General features: G+C 48.2%; 1 protein-coding gene across 2 annotated transcripts in view; it reads left to right on the forward strand.

The window, feature by feature from the left end:
- NAPRT (nicotinate phosphoribosyltransferase) overlaps window positions 1-20,751 on the forward strand; it is a 71,124-nt gene that overhangs the window by 12,577 nt on the left and 37,796 nt on the right. For both annotated transcript variants that reach the window (XM_040352153.1, XM_040352152.1), the window contains exon 4: window positions 11,398-11,528. In XM_040352153.1, coding sequence (XP_040208087.1) covers window positions 11,398-11,528 — 131 coding nt within the window. The remainder of the gene's footprint in view (window positions 1-11,397; window positions 11,529-20,751) is intronic.

Below are 20,751 nucleotides of genomic sequence, written 5' to 3' on the forward strand. Positions count from 1 at the left end.
GGGGGGGGGGGGCATGTCTACATTCCAATTTGAACCATTATTAACCTCTTCCCAACCACACTACAGCCAAAAAGACAGCTACAGTGCGCTCATCCAGTTCTGGGAGGGCGTCCTTGGACATCTTCCCAAAACCATGCTTCTTGTGGGTTTCCCTTGGAGCGCACATCCGGCACCCTCTGTGATCGCTGTGTCCTTCGGACACTCCACACCCGAAACTAAAAAAAAATAAAAAATGTTTTGCCTTTAAGTTATACTTTTATGTGTGAGCAGTAGGAGGAACAAGATAAAAACTTGGTTTTCCACACGCCTCCAATTGCAGGTGTAACCACTTCAGACCCGCTCTATAGATAAAAGACGGCTCTGTTGTTCCTTTGGGGCGTGCATCCGGCACGTTCGGGGATTGCGGTAAAGGGCCAATCACAGCCGCTCTTTCCCATGTGATCAGCTGTGTCCAGTCACATTTGATCACATGTAAACGGACTTGCTAGTGTGTCAGAGTACATGTACAGAGTAATTCGTGCAGCCCCAACAGTGCTGCACATCAGTGCCCACCATTGCAGCCTATCAGGATGCAATGATGGGCACAGGTGAGACAGCACTGAAAGGCTGCAATGATGGGCACAGGTGAGACAGCACTGATAGGCTGCAATGATGGGCACAGGTGAGACAGCACTATCCGTGTAGCGGAGATCAGTGTCATGTGACACACAACCCATCGCCCCCTACATTAAGAAACACTCAATAGGGAACACTTAACCCCTACAGCGCCACCTAGTGGTTAACCCCTTCACTGCCAGTGTCATTTCTCTTTCGTTCATAGACGGACACAGCCTTCATTGACCTTAGGGTTATGCTTCTTCCTACCAGGAGATTTAGGCAGAATTCTACAGCACTTAAGGTGTTAAAAACTTTCCTTCATGCCGCTCCTCCCAGGGGGCGTGGCTCCCCCAGGCATAACCCCCACTCTGCTCTAGCAGCTTCAGTTTGTTTCTGCCTAACCGACAGGAGAGTCAGGCCCTCTCTCTGGAGTTTTTCTTGCAATTTTTCTTGCGATTTTTCTCGCTTTTTATTATTTTGTTCCTGCATTTTTGAATCCTGCGATTCTTCTATCAACAGCCGACTGGGTGACAGGCTGGGTCCTCGGCCCTTGTAGTCCCCCCAGGTTCGGCCTTCGAGCGTGTGCCGGCCCTCAGCTCCGCTTTGGGACGTCCACGACAGGCCCCGTTGCTCCAGGGGCGGCCGGGGAACTTCGGTTCTAGGGCACACATATGACCGGTCTCTATGGCCTTGTCACAGTGGGGCAGATTCAGGTAGATCAGCGGATCTTTAGATCCGCTGGATCTAAGTTTTTTACGTTCCGCCGGTGCAATTTAGCGAGGCTAGTGCATGATTCAGCAAGCACTTACCTCGCAAACTGCACCGTTGGATCGTAACTCCCCCCGGCGGAATGCAAATTCCGCGGCTAGGGGGAGTGTACAATTTAAATCAGGCGCGTTCCCACGCCGATTTAACTGCGCATGCGCCGCCGCGAAAAAGTCCAGTGCGCATGCTCCAAATGACGTCGCTAGGACGTCATTGTTTGCGGCGGGTACGTCGATTGCGGCCATCGGGATTCCTGATCGCGTTACGCAAACGACGTAAAAAATTTAAAACTCGGCGCGGGAACGTCGGCCATACTTAACATTAGCTACCCCTCATATAGCAGGAGTAACTGTCCGCCGGATAAACCCGAACGCAAACGACGTAGAAAACGAGCGACGGGCGGGCGTACGAACGTGAATCGGCGGTTTTCCTCATTTGCATATGCGACGGGTAAAAAATAGCAACGACACCTAGCGGCCGGCGGGAGTTTACAGCCTAAGATTCGACTGGTGTAAGTCACTTACACCAGTCGGAACTAAGGGAGATCTATGCGGAACTGATTCTTATGAATCAGTCGCATAGCTCCGACCGTCGGATCTCACAGATCCGACCGTCGGGTCTCGCAGATACGACGGCGGATCAGGAGATCCGCCGTCGTATCTATTGCTGAATCTGGCCCAGTGTGTCTGGCCGACAGCCATGCCGTTTAGCGGACGTTGGTTCTGTCTGGGATACCTCCAGCCGGTAGTCGCAGGACAGGTAAGTAGTGACCCTTGCTCAGGTAAGTGGTCTGGCTGGAATTTTCCCTGGAGAGGTCGACTGAGGGTTCGCCCTGCTTTCCTCTCTCCCTTATTCTTCTCCTTCCTTCCCTTTTGGGTAGCGGCTGTGAGGGGTTTTTTTTTCTGGGGTCTCTTTATTATCACCGGGGCCTGTGTGTTAGCTGGGGCTGTGTGTGTTCACTGCAGGGGGCTGTAGTGTTCTCTGCGGGACTTGTGTGATGTTTTACTGTGCTGCTGTGGCTGCTGGCTGGCTGTCCTTTAACCACTTGCTTACTGGGCACATAAACCCCCTTCGTTCCCAGGCGAAATCTCAGCGTCCGGCATTGCGTCGCTTTAACTGACAATTGCGCGGTCGTGCGACGTGGCTCCCAAACAAAATTGGCGTCCTTTTTTCCCCACAAATAGAGCTTTCTTTTGGTGGTATTTGATCACCTCTGCGGTTTTTATTTTTTGCGCTATAAACAAAAAAAGAGCGACAATTTAAAAAATATATATATTTTTTTTACTTGTTGCTATAATAAATATTCCAATTTTTTTTTAAAAAAACTTTTTTTTTTCTCAGTTAAGGCCGATACGTATTTTTCGACGTATTTTTGTAAAAAAAAAAAAAAAAATCGCAATAAGCGACTGGTTTGCGCAAAAGTTATAGCGCCTACAAAATGGGGAACAGAATTAAGATTTTTTTTATTATTTTTTTTTTACTAGTAATGGCGGCGATCTGCGATTTTTATTGGGACTGGGATATTGCGGCGGACGTATCGGACACTTTTGACACAAATTTGGCGCCATTCACATTTATACAGCGATCAGTGCTATAAAAATGCACGAATTACTGTATAAATGTGACTGGCAGTGAAGGGGTTAACACTAGGGGGTGAGGAAGGGGTTAACTGTGTAGCCTGGGTGTGTTCTAACTGTGTGGGGGGAGGGGGGTGACTGGGGGAGGTGACCGATGCTGTGTCTCTATGTACAAGAGACACAGATCGGTCTCCTCTCTCCCTGACAGGACGTGGAGCTCTGTGTTTACACACAGAGCTCCACGTCCCTGCTGTCACCTGCCGTGTCACCGACGATCGCGTGTACCCGGCGGACATCGCGGCCGCCAGGTACACGCATCGGGTCTTCGGCGATGCGCCGGGACAGTTTTTACCCACCGCGCGCGGGTAATGCACATAAAAGGCCGTGTTTAAACGGCCACTTGGCACTTGAGAGCCGCGCTGCGGACGTATTTTGTCTATAGCGCGGATCTCAAGTGGTTAAAAAAAATAAAAAAATTTTTTTTTTTTTTGAAAAGTGCGCCACGGCCGCCATTTTGCCGTAGTCGTGCCTTGTGTATCTCGGCGGCCATTTTCTTGTGGTCCTTGGCGGTTTTTTGCATTACGGCGGCCATCTTTCATTTTCGTTTGTCTTCGTGTGGCCGTTTTAGCGCTCGGAGAGACCGCGAATCTCTCCGTGGGGACTGTCAGCAGCGCAGCCGGCTTCTCAGCACATCATCCGGCTCCTCTCAGCGCGATGCACCAGGCGGGGTGGTGAGTTCCCTGGGGGCCCTCATGCTCAGAATAGAGCTAGAACAGCCGGGAGGTGACCGTGGGTGGTTCTCTGCTTAGCAGTTTGGGTAACTCGGTGGTGGGATGCCCTGGAGCCTGTACTAGGTGCTATCCTCCCCACTAAGGCCTGAGTTAACCCTTGATGCCCCTCCCCCTGCCACTTCTGTTGAGGGAGTGTTATTTCTGAAGCAGCTAGTGCCTGGTTGGGGGGTAAAAAAGCGCCCCCTCCCTGAGCCTGCTTCGGGGGATGCCGCTGACATTAGACTATGCCCGGCTATTGCGTCTGGCTCTGGTTCTGTGGTGTCAGTGGATGCGGGATATAAAAACCCACGCGACCAAGGAATTTGTTGGAGCTCTTATTTTTCTGCGGTTATAGCTTATAGCTCAGTAACTAGACGGTTTGTGGTTTTGGCGGAGGTACCAGATGTACCGGTCCCTTTTGGGTTCCGCAAACCGCAGCGCACTGCAACTGTGTTCCTTATTTGGACTTTTTATGTTACACCGCAGTGTGTATATATATATATATATATATATATATATATATATATATATATATATATATATATATATATATATATATATATACATATATATATATATATATATATATATATATATATATATATATATATATATATATATATATATATATATAATTTTTTTTTGCAGTCCCTAAATGCTTTGCGACCCCTTTGTAAGTAGGTGGGTCTCTCCTCCTGTGGACCCTCCAGTGTCCGGATGGAGCAAAGCCGCCACGTTGCCCGTGGAAGGGGCTCCTGCCTGTGGGGACCCCTCTGAGACCGGTCTTGACGCGGTCTCTGGTGTCACAGACTCTGACTGGTGCTGCTGAGCCCTGTAAGGACCTAGCTGAACGTTTGGTTCAGGGTCTGTAGTTCGTCTGTGAGTCAGTCCTGGATGCGCTTCCCTTGCTTTCCAGGGCCTCCGCCTCTGTGGGGGACCGATCCTCAAAGGGTCCTTGGTGGACTCACCCCTTTAGGGGTGGGCGGCTTTTTGGGCCTCCCGGGTTGACACCCCTAGGGATGCCACGGGTGGTAAGAGCACGCTGCTTCCTCTGCTAGGAAGGGCAAGGAGCCTCGCCGTCGGCGAGTGCCCTCCTCTCCCGAGCGGCTCGTGCGCCCAGCACGGTGGGTATTCTGCAGGGTGCTAAGGCCCCCGCTGCGGCGCTGTGACGCGCCTGGCACCACGTGCCTTACGGGCCTGCGGACGGTATTGCTTCCGCATGTAGGTCTGCCCCCGCCCGTGTCGGGTGGGGGGCTGGCTTTGTGATTTTGCGGCTCGGTTGAGGCCTCTTCTTTCCGACCGTTGGTTTTGCGAGGTTGTTTTCTCGCGGTGCAAGATAGATTTTCTCTCTTGGCTGCCTAACGGATTTTTTCCCTCCATCCTCTGGCTTCCTCCGGTTCGCTGGTTGGTTCTGTCCAGGATCTTCTGATCGGGGGAGTGATGGTGCCAGTTCCCTCGATGGAACGGTCTCAGGGGTAATACTCCAATCTGTTGGTAATCCCCATGGTGGACGGGGTCCGTCCAATCCTGGGCCTCAGGGCCCTCGTTTGTTTTTTTGTAAAGTACAAAATTTCAGGATGGGAATTTTTTTCTGGCGTCCTTGGATGTCATGAACGCATACCTGCATGTTCCCATATGCTCTAAGCACCAGAGATTCTGGGCTTTGCGGTCAGGGAGGACCTTTTTCTTTTTGTGGCCCTCCCGCTCGACTTGGTGTCGACACCACAGGTTTTTACCGGGGTGCTCATCCCGATACTGGCCCGGCTGTGTCAGCGGGGGTTTATCGTGGGATGTCTGGACGACATTCTCCTACGAGCTTCTGAGAACTCTGCATTTGTGGAGCCGTGTCTATCACGTGTCAGACTCTCCAGGAAGTTTGGCTGGCTTCTGTTTTTGTCCAGAAGTCAGTGTTGGTCCCGTCTGGGACTGGAATTCCTGGGACTAGTCCTGGATTCCGCCGGGGCGGGAGTTTTGTTCTCCTAACGGAAAAATTTAAGACTCTGCAATCTGCTGGGCAGCAGTTGTCGACCTAGTGGTGGTCATCTCCGCGATTCTGCTTGAGGGTTCTGGATCTGACGGTGGCCTCTTTCGAGGCGGTTCCGTATGCCCAATTCCACGCCAGGGTGCTACAGGAGGACCTGTTGTCACGTGGGGACTAGCTTCCGTCATCTCTGGATTACCAGGTTTGGATGAGTCATCTAGTCCCTGGTGTGGTGGCTGATGTTTTCCGGTTCTTCGGGCCGGGAAGTCGTTTCGGCCAAGCCACTGGACAGTGGTCGCGACGGATGCCAGCCTCTCCGGTTGTGGGAGGGGTTTTTGGGGCACCCAGTCAGCCCTGGGGTGCTGGACTCAGGTGGCGACCCACCTACCAATCGTTGTTCTGAATCGAGCTTTGCCTTGCCTGGTGGTCCCTGGATCTACAGGGCCGACCATTCGGAACCCTGTCCGTCAACGCTGTGGCGTACGTCGACCATCAGGGAGGCACACAGAGCTCTGTTGCAGCGACGAGGGTCGCGCACATCCTTTGGTGGGCCGAAGGGTCCGTTCCGGCTCTATTGGCCGTGTACATTCCGGGAGTACGGAATTGGCAAGCCGACTCCTAAGTCGGACTGTGCTAGACCACGGAGAGTGGTCTCTCCACCCGTAGGGGTTTTTCAGTATATGTGCCGAAAGTGGGGCACTCCAGGCATGGTCCTTCTAGTGTCCCGCCTCAACCGGAAGGTGCCATGTTTTTGGCCAGGTCACGGGACCCGTGGGCTGACGCGTCAGGCGCGTTGGTGGCTCCTTGGGGTCGCTATCGCCTGCTTTACACCTTCCCTCCTCGGTAGCTTCTTCCTCACCTGCTGCGCAGAGTGGAAGCCAAGGGTATTTATCAATCCAGATTGCCCCAGATTGGCCGCGTCGCTCCTGGTACGCGGACCTGGTGCGTCTGGTGGCTGACGCCCCCTAGCATTTTCCCCTGGGGGTTGATCTTCTGTTACAGGGTCCGATCTTCCACCCTGTTTTTACAGCCACTGGCTTAGCGACGTGGCTGTTGAGAGCCTGGGGCTGAAGGCCCGAGGCCTATTGGGCTCGGTGGTCTCGACCGTGCTGCCGGCACGGTAGTCTACCTCACGTAGGATTTACATCATACGTGGAGGGCCTGCATCTCTGGTGAGGAGATGAAATGGCACCCTCGTACGTATGTGGTATCCAGGATTCTGCTGTTTTTTACAGCAGGGAGTGGATCAGGCTCTCGCCTTACGTACAGTTGGGAGTCAGTTTTCTGCTCTGGCTGTTACTTTCAATGAGCCTTGGCGTCGCACTCCTTGGTGCGTACGTCTGTTCTGGGGGTCTGGCATATGGCCCCTCCACTACCCCCATGGGACTTGTATTTAGTCCTTTTGGTTCTTCTGGATGCTCCCTTTGTGGACATTCGGGAGGTTTTTTGTTGACTGTCACGAGACGGGAGCAGGTTTAGCTCAAGTGCTAGAGTACCTGCCCTTCAGGCATTTGACTCTGGGTTCTAGCCCAGGAAGGTCTGCGTTGTCACGTGGCCGTGGCTCGTCGTGGGCATTTCCACTGTGATTTTTTCTGGTAGCAATTACCTCGATCAGACTAGTGTTTGTCTGAACTGGAGGCCTTGTCTTGCAAGGCTCCCTGCTTGGTCATCCATAAGGATGAGGTGGTGCTGCGGCGCAGCCGTCTTTTCTCCCCAAGGTGTTTTCGGCTTTTCACGTTGGTGTGGACATTGTTCTTCCATCCTTATGTCCTTGGCCGAAATGGAGGGAGGTGGCCATTTTTACATTCTCTGGATGTGATTCGGGCCCTATGAGTGTACTTATCTGCTACGATTCCGTTCCGGAAGTCGGTCTCACTGTTCGTGTCGCTGGCTGGTTCTACCAGGGGGCCTGGTAGTCTCGTCGGCCACCTTTTTCCGGGGTGGATCCGACGGATTGTGCTTCAGGCCTATGCCCTGAAGGGGCAGGCGCCTCCCTTTTGGGTTACGGCGCATTCGACCAGGGCGATCGGGGCCTCTTGGGCTTTCTGGCATCATGCCTCTGTGTTACAGGGGTGTATGGCAGCGACCTGGTCGTCGTTCCACACTTTTTCTAAGTCTTACAAGGTGGATGTGAGTGCATCTTCTGATGCCTCCTTCGGCCGCAGGGTGTTACAGGTGGCAGTTTACGGTTGGAGTTCCTCCGTTGAGTAACTCCGGTTTTGTTTGGGGTGTAACCTGTTTTTGCTGTGTTATTTTCCCACCCCTCTAATTTTTTTGACACTGCTTGGGGACGTCCCTAAGGTCAATGAAGGCTGTGTTCGTCCATGAACGAAAGAGAAAAAAGGATTTTTGTACTCACCGTAAAATCCATTTATCTGAGTTCATAGACGGACACAGAACCCACCCCTCCTTGGTTTGTACTGCTTGTTACGAACTGAAGCTGCTAGAGCAGAGTGGGGGTTATGCCTGGGGGAGCCACGCCCCCTGGGAGGAGCGGCATGAAGGAAAGTTTTTAACACCTTAAGTGCTGTAGAATTCTGCCTAAATCTCCTGGTAGGAAGAAGCATAACCCTAAGGTCAATGAAGGCTGTGTCCGTCTATGAACTCAGAGAAATGGATTTTACGGTGAGTACAAAAATCCTTTTTTTTCACAGTAACCGGTGCATTTTTATAGCACTGATCGCCGTATAAATGACAATGGTCCCAAAATAGTGTCAAAAGTGTCCGATGTGTCCGCCATAATGTTGCAGTCCTGATAAAAATCGCAGATCGCCGCCATTACTAGTAAAAATAAATTAAAATATATTAATAAAAATGCCATAAAACTATCCCCTATTTGGTTTGCGCAAAAGTTAAATAGGTAGATTCAGTAAGAGTTAGGCCAACTTATCAGTAGATTAGCCGACCTAACTCAGAATCTACGCCGACCTATGTTTAAGCGTATGCTCAAACAGAGATACGCTTAAACATATCTAAGATACGACGGCTTGCGCCATCCTATCTTAGATTGCAATATTTTGGATGGCCGCTAGGTGGCGCTTCCATTGCGGTCGGCGTTGAATATGTAAATGAGGAGATTCACGAACGTACGCCCGGCCGACGCAGTACTTTTACGCCGTTGCGTAAGAGATAGGCCGCGTAAAGTTAGAGCTAGGCCCTATTGGAATAGTAATGTGAAGTATGGCCGCCGTTCCCGCGTCGTTGTTTACGTTGTTTGCGTAAGTCGTCCGTGAATCGGGATTTACGTCCACGTCAAAATCAAAAGGCCCGTGCGGCGTACTTAGCCGCAATGCACACTGGGAAATGTAGGTGCCCGGCGCATGCGCAGTTAAAAAAAAACGTAAAAAACGTAAGGTCAAGCACAATTAGCATACAACACGCCCCCCTAACACACATTTGAATTAGGCGCCCTTACGCCCGCCGATTTAGGCTACGCCGCCGTAACTTAGCAGGTAAGTACATTGTGAATCATGTACTTGCCTAGCTAACTTACGGCGGCGTAGCCTAAACACGCTAAGCTACGCCGCCGCAAGTTTAGGCGATTGTGTGTGAATCTACCTTATAGCGTCTACAAATCCATGAACGCTTATTGCGATTTTAATTTTTTACCAAAAATATGTAGAAGAATACGTATCGGCCTAAACTGAGGAAAAAAATGTTTTTTTTTTATATATATATATATATATTTTTGGGGGAAATTTATTATAGCAAAAAGTAAAAAATATTGGGGTAGATTCAAGAAGCAATTGCGCCTGTGTAACCATAGGTTACACAGCGCAATTGCTTACTTGCCCCGGCGTTATGAATGCTCCTGATTCAGGAACCTCGTTACGCCGACTGCAGCCTAAAATCTGCGTGGCATAAGGCTCTTATGCCCGCATATCTTAGGCTGCATTCTTGCGATGCCCGCTAGGTGGCGTTCCCGTTGTGCTCAGCGTATAGTATGCAAATTGCATACTAACACCGATTCACAACGTTGCGCGAGCCCTGCGTACGCAATTTACGTCGTTTACGTACGGCGGTTTTCGCGCAAGACTGCCCCTGCTATTAGCAGGGGCAGCCCATGTTACGTATACCCGTCGTTCCCGCGTCGCGAAATTTGAATTTTACGTAGTTTGCGAATCGTGAATGGCGCTGGACGCCGTTCACTTTGAAGAAAATGACGTCCTTGCGACGTCATTTGCCGCAATGCACGTCAGGAAAGTTTTCCGACGGAGCATGCGCTCTACAATCGGTGCGGGAACGCGCCTAATTTAAATGATTCCCGCCCCCTATGGGATCATTTAAATTGCGTTCTCTTGCGCCGGGCATTTTGCCGGCGCGCCCGCGCAATTTACGGAGCTTCTGCTCCGTGAATCAAGGGCAGCGGAGCAAATTTGCGGGGGCGCAGGCCAAAACGTTGCCCTACACCTCCGTAAATAATGCGCAATTCTTCCTGAATCCGGGCCATTGCTTTTTTTTCAAAATTGTCGCTCTATTTTTGTTTATAGTGCAAAAAATAAAAACCGCAGAGGTGATCAAATACCACCAAAAGAAAGCTCTATTTGTGGGGAAAAAAGGACACCAATTTTGTTTGGGAGCCACGTCCCACGACCGCGTAATTGTCAGTTAAAGCGACGCAGTGCCGAATCGCAAAAAGGGGCCTGGTCCTTTAGCTGCAAAATGGTCCAGGGCTGAAGTGGTTAAAGCTGAAGTTTGGTAATAAAAAAAAAAAAATACAATCTGTACAGCTTTAGTGAGCTACATAACCTGTAATGAAGGATGTCTCATGTTGTGCAGGCAACTTGTTCCTGTAGAAATCTCCTGTGCAGACATGCCCCGTCCTCTTCCTGTCTCTGAACTTCAGCAGCAGGAAGAGGACGGGGCTCCCCTGCACAGAAGATAATATGAGACCCTCGCCTTTCGCTAAGAGAACACATCGGCCCGGATTCACATACATCGGCGCATATTTATGCCGACGCAGCGCAGAGAGGCAAGAACTGGATTCACAAAGCCAGTGCTGCCAAATCTGCGCTGGGTTTCCTAGGCGTAAGCCGGCGTATGTGGAAGTGGGCGTGAGCCATGCAAATGAGGCGTGACCCCATGCAAATGCTGGGCTGAGTCTCAGACAGATACGTATAATGAACGGCGCATACGCCATCCCGTGGACGCATCCCAGTGCGCATGCTCAGAATCACGTTGAAACAACTGCCTAAGATACGACGGATCACTGCCTACGGCGTGAACGTAACCTACGCCCAGCCCTATTCACGTACTACGTAAACAACGTAAAATCCGACGGCTTATGTTCCCTGGTCCATACATTTGCATGGGTTGCGCCTCATATATGGGGAATAACTTTACGCCGGACGTACGACTTACGCAAACCGCGTATATTATGCGCCGGGCGCAAGTACGTTCGTGAATCGGCGTATCTCCCTCATTTGCATATGTGCATAGAAAATCAATGGGAGCGCCGCATGCGTCCAGCGTAAATATGCGCCCACGATACGCCGGCGTAGGCAAGTTACGTCGGTGGGAAGAAGCCTATTTTTAGGCGTATCTTAGTTTGTGGGTCGGCGCATAGATACAACGGCGCACATTTGCACTTACGACGGCGTATCTTGAGATACGTCGGCGTAAGTGCTTTGTGAATCCGGGCCATCATGTGTTTTTTTTCTTTTCTTTTCTTGTCTTTTCTTTACATTCTTTGTTTTTATCATTTCAGCCTTGTTGCCACGAATGCTGCCCGCTTCCGATTGGCTGTCGGCCCTGAGAAAAGGCTGCTGGAAATGGGTCTTAGGAGGGCGCAAGGACCAGACGGGGGGCTGTCCGCCTCAAAGTATTCCTACGTTGGAGGTGGGCCTCTCTGCTTGATTTTTTTTCTGCGTGCGCTGAAAGCGGATTTCCAGACCCACTTATGGCCAAAGCTTCGTGCAGATGTACCCACGGGGGCCCTTGCACTTCCTGCGGACACATCAGGGGGTCTCCGCACACACGCGAAGATAGGGAAGGTTTTTGGAATTCCCTGTTGCCAGTCTTTGCACGGAAAAACTCCGCGTGTACATGGGCGACGGATGTTTTGCACGGCTCTCAGGAACGCTTTGGTAAATCTAGTGCAGGGATATGCAATTAGTGGACCTCCAGCTGTTGTTGCAGAACTACAAGTCCCATGAGGCATAGCAAGACTGTGACGGCCACAAGCAGGACGACCAAAGGCAAAGGCATGATGGGACTTGTAGTTTTGCAACAGCTGGAGGTCCGCTAATTGCATATCCCTGATCTAGGGTGTTAAAGTGGAGTTCCACCCATAAATATAACATTACATCAGTAGTTTTAAAAAAATGTCATTAGTCCTTTAAGAATTTTTTTTTTAGATGCCTTCAAAGTGTTGTTGCTAGGCAGAATAGTTAATCTTCCCACTTCCTGCACCTAGGTGCTTAATGCTTCCTAACCTACACCGCACAGACTCCTGGGAATGTAGTGGCTGTAACTTTCCAGGAGTCTGTGCACTCCCCAGTCTCGAAGAATCATGCGACTTGGACAGTACAGGTGCTGAAACCTGATCTGAAACCTATTACACTGCTTGTGCAGCACTGAGCATGTGCGAGATCTGCAAGGCTGAAATCCAGGAAGTCATACAGTCTGGCTTCATGATGCCCACACTTAAGATGGCCCCAGTCAATTTCTATTTTATAAAGTGTCTAAATGCTGTAACAACCTAACAAAACGGACCTTAGTTTACAGACTTACTTTACTAGAATACATTAAGCTTGTGTATTACAGGGGTATTTATATTTAAAAAGTGAAATTGTGGCCGGAACTCCGCTTTAAGGAAGAGGCTGCATTTCTTACCTGACTCCACGCTACAGCGCTCTCCTCCTGTCGCTAAAGCTCCAGTCTGTGGTCGGAGGTTCGGCATTTAAAAAAACAAAAAAAAAGTGTAGGACTGTTATCAATCAGTATTTTTTTTTTTTGCTAGAAAATTTCTTTGAACCCCCAAAACATTATTAGGTAGATTCAGGTACATATGCTTAAACTTGCGGCGGCGTAGCTTAGCGTGTTTAGGCTACGCCGCCGTAAGTTAGCTAGGCAAGTACATGATTCACAATGTACTTGCCTGCTAAGTTACGGCGGCGTAGCCTAAAGCGGGCGGGCGTAATGGCGCCTAATTCAAATGTGTGTAAGGGGGGGCGTGTTGTATGTTAATTGTGCTTGACCTTACGTTTTTCACGTTTTTTCTCAACTGCGCATGCGCCGGTGCGCCCACATTTCCCAGTGTGCATTGCGGCTAAGTACGTCGTACGGGCCTATTGATTTAGACGTGGACGTAAATCGATATTCGCGGACTACTTACGCAAACGACGTAAAAATTTTGAATCTCGAAGCGGGAACGGCGGGCCATACTTTAACATTGCTATTCCATCTAATAGATGGAATAACTTTAGGCCTGATAATGGCTTACGGAAACGGCGTAAATGTACTGTGGCGGCCGGGCGTACGTTCGTGAATCGGCGTATCTACTCATTTACATATTCTACGCAGACCGCAATGGAAGCGCCACCTAGCGGCCATCCGAAATATTGCAATCTAAGATAGGACGGCGCAAGCCATCCTATCTTAGATATGTTTAAGCGTATCTCTGTTTGAGAATACACTTAAACATAAGTCGGCGTAGATTCTGAGTTAGGTCGGCTTATCTACAAGTTAGCCCAATGTTTTTGCACACTATGAAAGATGAAGTTACGCTGAGTAAATAGATACCTAACATGTCACCCTTCAAAATTGCACACGCTCGTGGAATTGCGCCAAACTTCGCTACTTAAAAATCCCCATAGGCGACGTATTACAAGGTATTGTGAAGTATGGGGGTATTGCGAAGTATGGGGGGTATTGCAGAGTATTGCGCAGGGATGGATGGCTGGATCTGTGACTGCAATTGTCACAGATCCAGCCCACAGTGCTGCTGCTGCCACCCGATTCTGGGAGGATGTCCCAGGGACGTCCTCCCAGAACAACTCCACCGCGCTGTAGACGTATTTTCTCTATAGCACGGTGGAAAAGTGGTTAAATGGGATACTTATTATAGCAAAAAGTAAAAAATATATATATATATTTTTTTTGGGCAGGAACGGGGTATATGTGCCCAGTAAGCAAGTGGTTAAAGGGCCCCGGATTGCTAAACCCCCCCCCCCCGAGGTCCCCAGGGCAACCATCAATCCCCCCCTCCCCTCCCCTTTTAATTTCTTTGTTCATCAGCACCCAAAGCCCCCGGACCTTAATTAGCAGCGGCAGCACCCCCCGCTTCTCACAGGGCTTCGGACCGGGTCACGAGCGCGCCACCGGCGGCGCACTTGCGACGCCACGGCTGGGCACTTAAAGAGGATATACAGGTACGTGCTTGTGCCCAGCCGTGCCATTCTGCCAACGTATATCGGGGTGAAGGGGTCCTTAACCACTTAAGGACCGCCTCCTGCAGATATACATCGGCAGAATGGCAGGGCTGGGCACCAGCACGTACAGGTACGTACTCTTTAGCCGTGGCCCGGCCCGAAGCTCTGTGACCGCGGACCCGATCGCCGCTGGAGTCCCGCGATCGGTCCCCGGAGCTGGAGAACGAGGAGAGCTGTGTGTAAACACAGCTTCCCCGTTCTTTACTGTGGCGCTGTCATTGATCGTGTGTTCCCTGATATAGGGAAACACAATCAATGACGTCAAACGTCCAGCCCCACCCCCCTACAGTTAGAAACACATATGAGGTCACACCTAACCCCTTCAGCGCCTCCTAGTGGTTAACTCCTAAACTGCAATTGTCATTTTCACAGTAAACAATGCATTTATATAGCATTTTTTGCTGTGAAAATGATGATTGTCCCAAAAATGTGTCAAAATTGTCCGATGTGTCTGCCGTAATGTCGCGGTCACGAAAAAAAAACGCTGATCGCCGCCATTAGTATTAAAACAATAATTATTAATAAAAATGCAATAAAACGAGCCCCTGTTTTGTAAACGCTATAAATTTTGCGCAAACCAATCGATAAACGCTTATTGCGATTTATAGGTAGAAGAATACGTATCGGCCTAAACTGAGGAAAAAAAAAAATTGTTATATATTTTTGGGGGATATTTATTATAGCAAAAAGGAAAAAATATTGATTTTTTTTTCAAAACTGTCACTCTATATTTGTTTATAGCGCAAAAAATAAAAACCGCAGAGGTGATCAAATACCACCAAAAGAAAGCTCTATTTGTGGGGAAAAAAGGACGCCAATTTTGTTTGGGAGCCACGTCGCACGACCGCGCAATTGTCAGTTAAAGCGACGCAGTGCCGAATTCACAAAAACTGGCCGGGTCCTTTTACCTGCATTTTGGTCCGGGTCTTAAGTGGTTAAACGGGACGTACCTGTACGTCCATATGCCCAGCCGTGCCATTCTGCCGACGTAAATTGTCGTGCGGCGGTCCTTAAGGGGTTAATATCAAAACAGCCTGACGGGTTTAAAAATACCGTATTCCACGATATATAAGCTGAGTTTACTGGTAAAAATAAGGGTGAATTGCAAGACTTCAGTGGGTGTAACAAGATACAGAAATGGAGGGAAAAAGAAACCCCCAAAGAAGCCACGGGTGGACCAAGCCGCATAAAAAAAAAAAATTGTATAGTTTTATTAGGTAGAAAAAAAGTTTGAATTTTTTTAATTTTGCGCATATACCACCAGGCACTCGATACCCATCACCAACACCCAATTTAATAAAATTGGTGAGACAACGTTGTCTGTACCAACAATCTGCTACGTCATATAAAGTGCATGCATTCATATTCCTTTTTTCAAGGTCACCAACTGGTGGTAACTGGTAATTGTACACAGACCCAGTTGGTTACACTGCAGACTTATGGTTCAGCCAATTGGGGCTGAGCATATCCCCCCCCCCCCTGGGGAATAAAACAGGAATGATTATAAAAGTTGTTAAGCACATAGGCTTATTTATAGTTAATGCCAGGGCCGCCATCAGGGGGGTACAGGCAGTAATATAAATATATTTTTAAATGTATTTATTTTTATTTTTGTTAACTACTGGCCGCCGTCAATTCTTACAGGACGTCATATGACGTCCTCATCTTTTACAGCCACTAGCGGTGCGTGCACCCGCCGTGTTACTGGGAACACGATGCGCGTGCCCATGGGCCGCGATGGCCGCCGGGCACCCGCGATTGCCCAGTAACTGAGCAGTACCATGGATCTCTGTGTGTGTGTGTGTGTGTGTGTGTGTGTGTAAACACAGAGATCCACGTCCTGTCAGGGAGAGGAGACCGATGGTGTGTCCCTTGTACAGAGGGACACAGATCGGTCACCCCCCCCCAGTCTGTTCCCTCCCCCCACAGTAAAAAAACAAAGGGGGGGAAAAACAGGTTGGGACTTTAGGCAGGCGCGGACTAACAAATAACGGGGCCCCCGGGGAAAAAAAGACCCCCACAGTAAGAATCACTCCCAGGGTACACATTTAACCACTTCCTCGCCCCCTAGTGTTAACCCCTTCCCTGCCAGTCACATTTATACAGTAATCAGTGCATATAAATGACAATGGTCCCAAAAATGTGTCAAAGGTGTCCGATGTGTAGAAGAATACGTATCGGCCTAAACTGGGAAAACATTTTTTTTTTTTTAAATGGGATACTTATTATAGCAAAAAGTAAAACATATAGTTTTTTTTTTGTTTGTTTTTTTTTCCAAGTTGTCGCTCCTTTTTTGTTTATAGCACAAAAAATTAACGCATAAATACCACCAAAAGAAATCTCTATTTGTGGGGAAAAAAAAGGACGTAAATTTTTGTTTGGGAGCCACGACAGCGCAATTGTCAGTTAAAGCAACGCAGTGCCGGAAGCTGAAATTTCGCCTGGGCAGGAACGGGGTATATGTGCCCAGTAAGCAAGTGGTTAAAGGGCCCCGGATTGGCTAAACCCCCCCCCCCCCCCAGAGGTCCCCAGGGCAACCATCCCCCCCTCCCCTTTTAATTTCTTTGTTCATCAGCACCCAAAGCCCCCAGACCTTAATTAGCAGCGGCAGCACCCCCCGCTTCTCAATTTGAGGCGGCAGCCCCCCCCCCCCCCCCGTTCTCTGCTTCAGGGGGGCCATTCCTGGAAGCTGTGTAATGGGCCCCATAATTCCTGATGGTTAATGCAGTTGATACTTGGACCCTATATCGTCCGGATGTGCTGTCTGATAGCCAGATAGATTTCTGTTGCAGAAAGGTCAGGTATGACAGTCACAGTTGAAGCCAGATATTTATAGGGCTGAAGCGGGTGAGCAGCAGAGAGTAGAGGAGGTCCCAGAATGTAAGCGGCTGGAAATAAACTAAGCTCACAGAGCTGTAACAGCTGTGTATGTAGCGCCAGCATTAAAGGGTCACTAAAGGAAAAAGTTTTTTTAGCTGAAATGACTGTTTACAGGGCATAGAGACATAATAGTTAACTGATTCCTTTTAAAAATGATTAAAAATAGATAAAAAAACAATCATATAATGTGCCTGCAGTGTAGTTTCGTTTTTGCTGTTGTTTCCTGGTTCTCTGATGTACAGAGAGCCACTAGAGGGCAGTCAGCCAATAGAGAGCAGTGATACTTTGTCTAAAACTCCTCAGCACCAATCCAGTTTCATTTTACACACAGTAATCACACCTCTTTGATTAGTGACCACCGTGAGAAATCTCCCAGTACTGTGGTTATCAGGAAACAGGCAACCAGGATGTGTCCAGAACAGAGAGGAATTACAGCAACATCAAAGCAAAAACGAACAATGAGGACATGAAACCAGGACTGCAGTAAGGTAAAGGAAGCTATTTAGCTAAAAAAAAAAATTCCTTTAGTGACCCTTTAAGCAATTGCATAAGGATCCGCTCACCCAGCCGCGTTGGCAGAGGGGTAGTCTTGGTATTCAGGTTGCTCAGTCTCTCCTTGCTTGTCCCTGGGGAGCTACAAGTGGCAGACTGCTATAAGTTCAGTGCAGCTGGATAGGGTAGTATTCAGATGTATAGTAGACTAGCATCAAGTAGACTCTCGCTCCCACTTGTTAACCACTTAAGGACCGAGCCTGTTTTTCAGACTTGGTGTTTACAAGTTTAAAACAGTTTTTTTGTTGTTAGAAAATTACTTAGAACCCCCAAACATTATATATTTTTTCTTCCTAACACCCTAGAGAATAAAATGGCGGTCATTGCAATACTTTTTGTCACACCGTATTTGCGCAGCGGTCTTACAAGCACACTTTTTTTGGAATAAAATCTCCTTTTTTTTTTATTAAATAATAAGACAACAGTAAAGTTAGCCCAAATTTTTTTTTATATATTACGAAAGATAATGTTACACCGAGTAAAATGATACCCAACATGTCACGCTTCAAAATTACGCCCCGCTCATAGAATGGCGTCAAACTTTTACCCTTAAAAATCTCCATAGGCAACATTTAAAAAATTCTATAGGTTGCATCTTTTGAGTTACAGAGGAGGTCTAGGGCTAGAATTAACTGTAGGAGTGTTTTTTATGTTTTTTTTGTGCCCAGAATTAGGCTTTAAAGCGGAGGTTCACCCATGGAGAACACATTTTCCCCTTAGATTCCTGCTCGTTTTGTCTAGGGGAATCGGCTATTTGTTTTAAAATATGATCCGTACTTACCCGTTTACGAGATGCATCCTCTCCGTCGCTTCCGGGTATGGGCTGCGGGAATGGGCGTTCCTTCTTGATTGACAGTCTTCCGAGAGGCTTCCGACGGTCGCATCCATCGCGTCGCGATTTTCTGAAAGAAGCCGAACGTCGGTGCGCAGGCGCAGTATAGAGCCGCACCGACGTTCGGCTTCTTTCGGCTACTAGTGACGCGATGGATGCGACCGTCGGAAGCCTCTCGGAAGACTGTCAATCAAGAAGGAACGCCCGCTCCCGAAGACCCATACCCGGAAGCCGACGGAGAAGATGCATCTCGTAAACGGTAAGTACGGATCATATTTTAAAACAAATAGCCGATTCCCCTAGACAAAACGAGCAGGAATCTATGGGGAAAAGGGGAAAAAAAACACAAATGGGTGAACTCCCGCTTTAAAGTAGTAGTCCTGCCAAAACCATTTTTTTATTTATCTTTTTGCACACATGTTTAAAAGATAATTTTAGCCCTGAAGATGATGTAAAACACCAAAACGTGATATATTTTCTGGAAGCAGACACCCTAGAGAATAAAATAGCAGTAGTTCCAATTCTTTTATGTCATGCGATTTTTACCGAAAAGGTCTTTGAAATGCAAAATTTCTGTTAAAAAAAAAACAACACACACACTGAAGTGAATCTTAGGGCAAACAAACGCAATAAATTACCCACATTTTTGTGAAAAATATAAAAGACGAGGTTGTGCTGAGTAAATAAATACCCAACATGCCAAACCTTAAATTTGTGTGCGCCTGTGAAATGGCGACAAACTTTAGTACCCTGTATGTGTGTGTGTGTGTATGTGTGTGTGTGTATATATATATACATATACATTTTTTATAGGTGATGCTGCAAAAAGCCCCCTATAGGTCTCAGTTTAGTGTTGCTGAGAAAGTCTGGTGCTAGAATTATTGCTCTCACTCTGGCATGTGTAGCAACCCTTGACGCATGCGGTTACGCTTGTATGTGCCTATATATGGAGGTCTTACATTTTTTTTGGGGGGGGGGGGGATTTATGTGCTTGGGTGTAACTTAAGTTTTTTTGCAGACACATAAGGGACAAAAAGTCCCCTTTGTGATGTTTTATAGGCGACTGGTTCTCTTTAATGAGACATGCAAGGTCTAAAAGACCCCCAATGTCTCCTCTGGGCTCCACTGAATGTTTTGCAATGCAAAAAAAACATTCCTTCCCCGGTGTTCCGTCAGATATGACGACCCGTCAGATTTAGTAACGGAAGTGACGTTTCATCGCCGCCATCTTGCTACACCCCGCACTCCTCCACAGTAAGGATAGCGAGAAGGCGGCAATCGGACATCTTGTTACACCCACTGGCTTTTACACTTTTATTTTTACCATTAAACTCGGCTTTTATAGTGAAATTGACCAATTTACTGTTTACATGTTAAATTTAACCCCTTCAATACCGGGCTTTTATACACACCTCCATACCGGGCCTATTCTGGCACTTCTCTCCTACATGTACAAATCATCATTTTTTACGCAGAACCCCCAAACATTATATATGTTTTTTTTAGCAGACACCCTAGGGAATAAAACGACGGTCATTGAAACGTTTTATCTTGCACGGTATTTGCGCAATAATTTTTCAAAGGCCTTTTTTTTGGAAAAAAAATGTTTCATGAAGTAAAAAAATAACAAGAAAGTAAATTTTTTGGGGGAAAATATAAAAGATTATGTTACACAGATACCCAACATGTCACGCTTTAAAATTGCGCACACTCATGGAATGGCGCCAAACTTCGGTACTTAAAAATCTCCATAGGCAACGCTTTAATTTTTTTTACAGGTTACCAGTTTAGATTTACAGAGGAGATCTAGTGCTAGAAGTGTTGCTGGCACTCTAACGCACGCGGCGATACCTCACATATGTGGTTTAAACGGCGTATTAAACGACATATGTCGGCGGGACTTGCGTGTGCATTCGCTTCTGCGCGCGAGCTACCGGGGACAGGGGCGTTATAATTAATTTTTATTTTATTTACATCTTTATTTATTTTTTTACCCCGCATCTCTCCTCCAGGCATGAAAGCATGAAATCTGAAAAAAAATTCACCGATCTCATGATTACTGTTGCTTAGCAGCCGCAATCGCGGCTTTGTTTACTTACGGGGACCCGGGCGTGACGTCATCACATCCGACGGTGTCCTCGGGTCCTCCGACGGTCATAGAGATCACTGGTGACCATCTGATCACCAGTCATCTCTATGCTTCCTGCCAGCGCCAGACGATTCGCTCTCCGGGCCCCCGATGGCACGGGAGAGCACAGAGAAGCACAGGATGGCGGCGGGAGGGGGGGGGGGACGTCCCCTCCCGCCGCCTATAAGAACGATCAAGCGGCGGAACCGCCGCTATGATTGTTCTTTTGTTGCACAG

The sequence above is a fragment of the Rana temporaria genome, chromosome 5 (assembly GCF_905171775.1).
Source record: "Rana temporaria chromosome 5, aRanTem1.1, whole genome shotgun sequence".
NCBI lineage: Eukaryota > Metazoa > Chordata > Amphibia > Anura > Ranidae > Rana > Rana temporaria.